Raw genomic sequence first — 10,441 nt, 5'->3', positions numbered from 1 at the left:
AAATACTCCCGTGTTGCAGGTTTCATGAAAGCTGTGCCTGGTTCTGTACAGTACAATGCAGCTGTTGATTCTGATACAAAAGCACAGAACGACGTATTTAAACTGTCAGAAGTGTGAAAAACGATGTGCATTTTAGATCACGTTCACCGTTCAAGCAGTTAGCAGTAAAATCACGTAAGCGTAAATCTCGAGATAGAGAACCATCTAGAATTTCATTGCGAAAAGTGATTCATTCTTTGAAATTTCGAAACTTGAGACTGAAAGTAACACATATGGTTAAAAAATCAGTTCCTGCTTCATCTGTTTTACACAACATTGCTACGAATTATAAATGGTGGAAAATCAGACACACTGAAAGGCAAACTAGTTTCTTCAGTAACTATTTTTTTCGATTTGAAAAGTGTATAACATGGTCGTTTGCATTTAACGTTTCAAAAAGAAATATTTTACTCTCCGGAGATGTTGAATTAAATCCAGGTCCAGTTGCAGAGGGCAGAATTAGTTCATCAACATTAGTATGCAAAACCACACCTGAATTGCCATTGAGCTCAAGGCTACTAAGACATGGATTAAGACCACTTGATGTTGGTGGGGGAGGTGAGTGCTTTTTTAAATCAGAATCACACCAGTTATGTGGTGACTCAAACTGTCACTTAGAAATTAGAGCAATGGCTGTCCAGTGATTGAGAAATAATCCTGAGTGATTTATAGAAAGCAATGTGGATGGATCGTGGTTAAGATATTTATCTTGTATGTCTATGCAGGGAACATGGGCTGATCACATTATTATACAAGCTGTTGAAGATTCACGGAACTTAAGAATTGATATTGTAGAATCCAATGCAAATTTTTAACCGCACGGCCATGGGCCGAGCGCGGTTCATGGTTTACCCGTGGTTTTTCTTTTTTCGACTTCTGTGCGAGCAGACCCAAGCTTCCACTCGGCCAAATTTTCAGTCACGCAAACTGTGATGTTTACTCGCCAAAAGCTGTTGAAACATTAATAAATCTCATCTTTCGCGGGAAAAAATTAAAAACCCAGCGCTCGCCAAAAATTATATTTTTTCACCAGAAATTTAGCTCGGAACATATACATATTTATATTCGTTTGAATCGTCGATGAAATGACCTTTTCTGGATATTTTTTCCTTCGGGGTCAACCGAAACCTCTGATTACAAAATCACGCCGAACCCACACGTTGCAAAAAAATCTCTTCAAAACCCTGACTTCGAAGCGATATAACACTTCAGCGTTAATAGCTACCACACATCGACAGACGGTAAATCTATTCCTTAACAATCCAGCTTTATCGTGTTAAAATTTCAGCGAAATCGAACAAAACCAGAATTAATTCGAATTTTTTTGTGACCTCACTCCCCAGACTTGACCTAACAAAGGAAGCAACGGTCGCCCATGGCAACCGAAAATCACGAACATAACAAAGCCGACGTTTTGGCCAAAAAACTCCAGAATTATCGCCTGAGAGCTTAAACTTGAATGGGAACATCTTGAACCTTTTTCAACTGATTTAGACGAAAGAGTAGCCTCGGCGGGCTACAAAAAAGACCAAGAGAAAAACAGAACAAGACAGCAGAACAAGCCAATAATATTTCATCGCATGGCTTTCGGCAAGAAAACGAAAATACAGCTTACTTCTGGATAAATTCAGCCTTAGAAGCCAGCAACCGGTCCCAAATTACTTTCTGTATCATTACAAATGTCCTGACTTCCACCTCCGAAAGATTTTGCCCCAATTTTGAGCAAATAAACATTTCGTTGACGGTGACCGCCATTATGGTGGCTTGCATACTAAATTAGCTAACTTGACAAAATTCCCCGGTGGGTGGATATGACGAAAAGAGCTGAAAAATGGCCTGTAATTGGCTAATGATGAGATCATCCCACTGTCCAAATTTGGTCAGAATCGAAAGTAACGCCAATTTTCTGTCACGTTTTCAATCTGTGGTCACTGGAGTGACCAAAATCGATACATCGGTCGGGATAGAGTTTTATTATTAAATTATATGACTTGTGTGACTACTTTGCTAGCCCTTTACTCGTGGAAAACACCAATTAAATTTAATCATGACTTTTAAGGAAGAAAGCTGTTGTTAATAGTGTTATTATCGTGTCATTTATATCGTTCATGCCCATACATATCCCGAAGAAAGTTCTACAAAGATTAAGACCATTACGTCATCGGAGATTTGTCAGTGGCTACCACTGATGGTGCAATAATACAGTTTGTGTTGATCAAGTGATGTGATGTCTACAGTAAGAAAAGAATCATCAATGACTGCTTTGGAATGTGCACTGCGTTCTGATGGTAGTGCTAAGCGAACCGTTTCATTTTTAAGGCGTGGTTATAAGATCTAACAGATCTTCTTGTTCAGATTTGACCCTGGTTGAACCTGTGAATACTGAGACTGGAAATATAAGGTCTATATATTTAGGTAAATACAGGTAGATGGCAAAATAATCCCCAGTTGAACGAGATTGCATTTTCAAATGAAATTCCTTTAAAAAAATACTGAAAATAGAATTTGAGAGATGCTAGATTTCAAAAATTTCTGGGGGGCATGCCCACAGACCCCCCTAGCAGCTCATGCCTTTGGCAATCACAGAACTTGCCACATCTATGTCAAAAGTCTGGTTGTGACCCTGATATGCTGGTTACTAAATGAGAGTAAGAACAGAACATTCAAATGGTGGCAGTGGCTGCTTTATAGCAGTTTTATTTAGAGTTATTATTAAAATCCTGACAATACTTTTGGCTGTTTAATAGGAAGTGGCTGCCTAATGGGTCAGCATTAAATAGACATTCTTCGATTCTACAAAATTGACTGACCATAAATACAAAATTACTAAATTGTTCTTCTAAATTTTTTCCTAGAAGAATCCATTGAAGGATATGTGCACTTATTAACAGAAGTACAAACTGTAAGGAATTCCACAACCAACTACTTCAACTGTCGCATTCAAACAGGACAGGACAAAGCAGTCCGTACTGTCTGTTATGCACCTCAAAAGTGCATGAATTTAAAACAAGCATTCCTTAATAAATCACCAGTAAAAATCACAGGAGTGAAGCAAACAGCATCAAAAAGATTTCACAAACAAGAACAAGAATTCGCAATTGCAAAACATGCAAAGGTAACTCCAACTTCACTGCCCTATACCTTTAATGAACACTTCAGCAACCAGTTATGCACCATTACCGAAGCACTGGAAAAAGATGTATATGAAACATTAGACGTGAAAGCAAAAGTCCTAAAAAACAGGAAAATAAGCAAGTTATTGTAAAAGGCGGCGAAAAAGCAAAATACTAAACTGATTGTCTAATAGCAGATGAAACTAACTCAGTTAAACTAGTCCTCTGGGAAAGCATAATTGATAAAATTCAAACAGAGAAAACATATCTTTTCAAGAATTTGATAGTTGGTATCTTTGATGACATAAAGTACTTAAATACAAATGAACTCACTGACCCTCAAGAAATTGAAGATTTACACAATATCAGTCTGACCACACCAGAAATACAAGACAACACAATTGAAGGCCACTGCATTGGTGTGCACATCAAATGTACGGCCTCTTGCATAGTATGCAACATGACCATCAGTGAAGCACAACTTGAAGAGGAAACTATAACTTGTAACAATTGCAACATAACCACTCTTTCAAGCATATGTAATACAAAATTAGTTGCTCAAATTGTCATTCAATCCATGAAGGACAAAAAGATACTCAAGTTTACTTGCGTTAACAATGCTATTATCAGCTTCCTCAAAACAACAGACTGTCAGATGTCCTTATCTGATATCCACTAGAAGACTTGAGAAAAATCATGTTGCAAGGAGGGGATAGAAAAATTATAGCAGACAAAACAGCTCAAGTAATTTCACAGTTCCTCCCCTTACAGTAAGGAAAACTCTAACAACTGCAACATAACTACTCTTTTAAGTACTTGAAAAAGAAAATATTATTTGTACAAATTGTTATTAATCAATGCAGGATAAAAACATTCCCAAGTTTACTTCCCTTAATAATACTATAAGCAGCTTCCCCAAAACAACCGGCTGTCAGTTGTTATCTGAAATGCCATGAGAACACTTGAAGAAAGTTATGTTGCAGACAGGGGATGAAAACATACAATGTAGCAGACAAAACAACTCAAGTGATTTCGAGGAAACTCTCCTTTTATTGATATTAAGATTTATTCCCTAGAAATCAAAAGCACTGTCACGTTTAGTTCCTTTAATAATACTATAAACAACTTCATCAATTAAGAAACTTCAACAAAATATATTGGAGGGTAGGGATAAGCATTTATGGCAAACAAAACCACACAAATGGGTTAATAGTACTACCCTCCATTAATATTGTATGCAGTTGTTACTTAACTGTTGTTGTTAATTTGTATTCCTTTACTATTAATTTATCTCTCTCATGCGAACATGAGTACTTGGGCGATATCCCCTTGTGTTAATGTACTGAAACAATAATTTCATTATCGCCCAAAAGCAACATTAAAAAAAAAAAAAATACAATTTCAATGCCATCCTTACATTAATGTTTTGAATACCAGGTCAGTTACAACATAGTTAAAGGGTACCTTGCAAATTAACAGAGGTTACTTCACTGTTTCACTTTGTGAATTTTAAATATTGTATAGTGTTGAGTTACTTTTAAACAACTTATAAGAACTCACCCACTGATTTTTTTACCTGTTAATTCTAAGAACAATAATTATGACAATCCACTCTATTTGAGGTCATCAATAAAAATGTTGTTTCCTTGGCACATGGTAGTCTTATTCTTCTTTTACGACTCTTTGAATACCAGTCTTTACGCCCCTAGACAAACTGCCCCTGACATGACCCCCTTGGACTTTTACATGCAGAAAGTTTTCTTGTATTCTAAAACCTTTCCTATCTCTTCTATATGTTGTTGGGGAGGAGGCCGGGGGGGGGGGGGGGGGGGGACAGGGGCATTTTGTCTTAAAGGTATAATGCCAAAACTTGTTGTCTCTTGCATAAATTTATTATCTCCTATCTGCTGTCGAAGGTGTACTGCTCTTTTAGGTGATCTTGCACTTACAATTTTTTAATAAATTCCTTCAATCTCCCTACAAAACTACCGGCATCCACAAGCAGTTTTCGACTGCCTGTTGTTGCTCCTTGTCTTAATTACAGTCTTTCCGCAACTTATGTCATTGGTCACTCAAACTAATCTTAAAAGTTGGAATTCTTTTAACTAATATAGACGGTCAGATTGACCTCTCAGTTAAGGTTACTCTAACTGTTTCATTTAGTTGAAATGTTTGCCTTTTTAGAATGGTCAAAATGACTATTAAAATTAGTCACAACTATTTTAAATAGTCATTTTAACTAGTCAGTTTTTACAGTGTAGACTAAATCATGCAACTCTAAACTGTCCACTAGTTTATTTACACATTTAGACAGTGTAGCCATAGTGGAGCACTTCTGTATTGGTACTTCACCGAAGTACCAATATGCCAAGTGAACACGTTGTCGTATACAATAACTGTTCTCAATCTCTGTAAATGGTGGTTTTAAGAATTCGGAGCTCAGTAAATTTCTGCCTCTAAACCCTTCGATCTCAGAGAAAATATACATAAATATATGTCAATAATCAAATGTCTTGGTGCCTAATGATTTTTTTCCCACTGCATTAATTCTCCAGCTAACTCCATGGAATGTTGTTCTTTTAAAAACAGGCAGTAAGAGGACATCTGGATTTGAGGTCTACACTTGACACCATGGAAGTGAAGTCCTTAGCTCTAAAGTTGCTGCTACCTTGCATTATAATCTTGGTAGTGGTATTATGGCAATTCCAAATAGAGCTCAAGCCTAATGTACTGAAAACAACCATGAAAAAAGCATGGAGGGAAAATACGACTTACACATCCCAAAACAAAGCACAATTTGAAAAACCTACCATGAAAGAAGTACAGAGTGGAACAGCGAGTAAAACATCGCAGAACAACACGAAGTCTTGGCTCATTGTTTACTATTCGACGTTTTTTGGGACACGCCTCAATCTTCACGAGAAGTGGAGCAAAGGGGAGTGTCCTGTACCATGTGAGATAACAAGTGATCCATCTCGAGCAAGTGAAGCGGATGGCATTGTTATCCATGGCAGGGATGCACAAATGACTCCTCCTGTGAAATCTGTGCCGTGGATTCTACACATACTAGAAAATCCGGTGTACACCCCGTCATTAAGGAACTCCAACTTCATGTCCAAATTCAATTTGCTGAAAAGCTATCGCTTGGATTCGGATTTTCCTAATCCTACTGTTGTGTTGCCGAAGTTAACACCACCAATTCCTTTCAAGAATAAAACTGGGCTTGTTATGGCAGCATTCTCAAATTGTGAGCCAGTTCGAACGGAATACATGAGGCAGCTGATGAAGTTTGTGCAGGTTGATTCTTATGGAGGTTGCCTTCATAACAAAAATGGCCTGACGGCAAGATATCGTAATCAAAATGGCAAAGATTTTAGAGATGTAAAATCTGACGTGGCCAGACAATATAAGTTTACTCTGGTGTTTTTCAACCAAGACTGCGATTATTTTGTAGACGCTCAACTCCATCATGCATGGAATGCCGGCTCGGTTCCTGTAGTCATGGCTACAGACAAGCTTGACGAGTTCCTGCCTGGTCCATACCTTAATCATTCTGTTATAAAAGTCCGTGATTTTGCAACACCGCAACTTCTTGCCGATTACCTGAAGTATCTTAGCAATAATGAGACTGAGTATAATAAATATCTGGAATGGAAGTGGAAAGGATATGGTGACATCACTGGAACCGCTATTGGAGATTACTGGATGCCAAAGTATCCAATTTATTGCAAAGTCTGTGTTGCGCTTGCAGAAGGACGAATACACAAGGATGGTCTGAAACCAATACCTTGCCAAGCGAGGCAATTTTCAGATTGGAAAATAACAAAAGGGGCCTGACTTTTTAGTTTTAACCTGTGAGGACTTGCAAAGGGTTAGGGTTAGGGTCTAGGTTTAGGAGAGCCGTCAAGGTCACAGAACCTCTAGCACATAGCAAATCGTGTATCCACAATGTCACTTTAAAACATTTCCTGAAAAGTATTGCCTGTTTCTGTTTATCCGAAACGTTTGAGTATTAAAAAACATTCTCAGTCGAAAATTAGTGCATTCCTAGTTGCCCTCTAAGTAGTAGTTTTGTCTGCAACCAACTGACCTAGGGCCAGATTCACGAAGGCCTTTTAGATTAAGATGGCGACTGGTAAGTATAGTTCGAAAACAAAAGGCTATGGTGCGAAATAATGCTGAGGATTCGTCTTAACTTAGGAGAGCTTCGTAAATCGAGCCTCTGGTTTCCATATTAGAAAGCCGTAAACGAGCAAAATATAGGATTGAGCATTAAATTAACTTGTTCTGATAGGCATCTTCTAAGCTAGCAAGAAATCTCAATCTTATAATTTTACAGTTCTTTATGTAACAATATATTATAATCACAAAGGCAAAATTTTGGTTTGCACTTAGCTTTCTTTGATATTTTCATTTTTCATAACGCCCATGAAGCAAGATGATGTGTTTGAAACAAGCAGCTGGAGAAGTTTCTGCTCTTTAGTTGAAGCCTTAACGAAACATACTGGTTAGGAAACATCTTGCGTAATTCTAAACACTACATCCAAAGTTTCTGACATGGACAAAAAGACCCGAAGCCAAGCGACCAAGATCTTTTAAACTAATAATCTTATGTTAAGGCGTGCTGTTCGATCTTGGACTCTCGGCTGTGCCAATTACCTATCACGATGGTTTTGTCGCGTCTCTGGAGGAAACAGTGCTAACATTATGATTAAATCCTTTCTCTCGGACATGAAATGCTCATAGAGCACTAAGATGAAGGTAAGGGAAGGGAATTATTTAGTGGAGAGCAAAGTTAAGTTCTTTAGGTCTGCTGTAACTCAATATAACACTCACATCCTAGGCCTACCCTGGGACCTTAAGTGGCCGTAACTTAAGGCGACTTTGGGCGATTTAAGGCGACTTTAGGCGACTTAAGCAAAATTGGCAGAAAAAACATTGTGACTTTAGGCGATTTAAGGTGATTTTAGGCGACTTAAGGCGACTTAAGGTGATTTATGGCGCCTTAAGGTGACTTGGGGAGACTTTATTTCACTCAAGTGCTATAAATGTAAACTTAGCAACAGTCTCTCCATATATCTCTTGCAATAAACCAATATTGTACCAATACTGGTACATAATTAAGTCACTACAGTCTTAAATATCCAGGGCTGGGTTGTTCAAAGCCTGATTAAACTAACCCAGCATTAGAGGGAATTTTGATTACTTTCATTTTTTGTAACTTTTCGGTCCAGTTTTCTGTTTATGTTGTTTGTCTTTCAGTTTTGAGTTTGATTCATTTTAAAACTACACAACCACAAGCAGTGAAAGATATTTCCATACAAAAAAATATATTACCTGGGTTAACGCTAACCGGCTTTCGAACAACCCGGGCCTGATTTCAAACCATTAAAAAAAATACTATTAAAGAAAGGATTACGACAACACTGAACAGTTACTACTATAAGAATAATAATAACAATAAACACCAGCAAGCTAGCATGAATATTAGTGAAGATATCACAATAAAAAATTCAAACAAAACTAATAAAAATAAATTCACAGTGACAAAAATTTTAAATTTAAGATATCTTGATTTAACTTGAAGTGTTTGTATATTTTCCATCAATTATTCAAACAACAGGGAAATTAAAATTAGTTTAGCTCCTTTACATGCATTTATTTTACAATGCTTCCCGAATTATAAGAATGGTTATCTTGGTAGACATATCTGCCATTTTTGGCATCTCCACTGTCAATTTCAGTCCTTTTCAGGGACCCAGTCGATTTGATGCTCTCCTGCCTCAGTCAGACAAAATATTCCAATACCATAATGAGTAGCACATGCTAAGTTCCTTCCTAAGAACACGTCCCGTCAAATTTCACCAACTACTTGTCAGATTCCAGAAAACTTTGATGACCCTGGCAGTTTATACAGTGAATCGATTCTTTTTGGAAGGCTTTGTTGATCAGACCACCACGAAATACACCTTCCAAACTTTCACTAGTTTCCACCTGACACATTACAAAAGCCCAGAACGACATTTTCACAACGGCACACTAGAAATGGACACTATCGATACATGCCATTAGGGACAGCGCGTCTCCAACCCCAAAATGCTTTGGGAACGAAAGAATATGGAGATCGAAATGTATCATGGACCAAAATATAACAAGACAGCGGGAACCTGGTCTCTAACGTTAGTACGCCTGGTTAATTTTATCATTTTTAGCGGGAAAGGTAAATCCTGAATAAATTTTTCACTTGAGTTGCTCCAAGCATTGTTCAATATTTACGTATAGAATTATCCTTGCAAAGTTGAGCCGTCGACAGGGAAAACCCAGCGCTTACAATACTGAGGTGAGGTGGTTTTCGAAAGCTTTTCGCCAGCCCAAACCTCGGTGAGAAATTTCCTCGGAAGCGATCGACAAATTCAAAGCCATGATGTGGGACAATCCTTCTGACGATATGCTACCAAGTTATGGTAACTTTTTTTTTTTTTTTTTAAAGAAAACTTAAGAAATGACTTCGTGTGGAGTGATGTTGTGATGTGTGGCTTATTTTTCCAGGTATATCCTGAACTAGTACTGGAACCGGCTAAAATATGCAATAAAGTTTATGCAATTTTAAAGATAAACAAAACGAAAATGCGTGCAGGAGCCCGAAAAAGTAAAATGATTTAAAATGGAAAATGGGATATGCTTATTTTGTAGCTGAAAAAATGCGATTAGGGTTTTAAAAGGCTTCTTTTCACTTAAAAATTTTTGTGACATGGTGTCCAAGGGTGGAAAGGGGGTTGGGGGGTGGGGGAGTTGGGGGATGCCATCTCCAAAACAGTATCACAGTTTTGTTGAATTAGAAAGCAGTCACGCTTAGAACTTTATAATCTTATGTACATCTTTGTCTGCTAGCAGCCCACTCCAACTCCAGTTTTTGAGGTCTATTACCCCACTCCCTTAGAAAATATTTAATAAAGCCAGACGACAAGTATATCATATTGTTACTAATTAACAGCTTTGACTGTAGATGAACTTGCCCGTTTTGCTGCATCGGGAATGCAAGGCTAGGTCTGTACTGATCACGTCACGTGGGTTTTAAAACAGCTTAACGACATGAAAAACACAAAATCCTTTAACAACAGAAAGACAACAATGCTGGAAAGGAATACTCCTTCTACCATGAACCAAATGCACCACCCCATGAAAAATGCAGGACATGTGGTTAGTGTAGTACAAAGATAGAAGAGTGCTTTTAGAAACCTTTTGACCTAAGTTTTCATCTATAAAATGGCCCTTGTGATATGATCAGT

The 10,441-nt window shown here is 37.7% G+C and overlaps 1 protein-coding gene across 1 annotated transcript; it reads left to right on the top strand.

The window, feature by feature from the left end:
• Positions 1 to 260: 260 nt before the first annotated feature.
• On the top strand, positions 261 to 7,584 carry LOC145476237 (uncharacterized). The gene is made up of 3 exons (XM_081455357.1): positions 261 to 597; positions 2,895 to 3,154; positions 5,742 to 7,584. The coding sequence occupies exons 1-3, from the start codon at positions 273 to 275 to the stop codon at positions 6,987 to 6,989; spliced, it is 1,833 nt and encodes a 610-aa protein (XP_081311483.1). The 5' UTR covers positions 261 to 272; the 3' UTR covers positions 6,990 to 7,584.
• The last annotated feature ends 2,857 nt before the right edge of the window (positions 7,585 to 10,441 follow it).

Source organism: Orbicella franksi, unplaced genomic scaffold (assembly GCF_964199315.1).
Source record: "Orbicella franksi unplaced genomic scaffold, jaOrbFran1.1 SCAFFOLD_524, whole genome shotgun sequence".
NCBI classification, from domain to species: Eukaryota; Metazoa; Cnidaria; class Anthozoa; order Scleractinia; family Merulinidae; genus Orbicella; species Orbicella franksi.
This window is presented reverse-complemented; position numbering and strand designations above follow the sequence as displayed.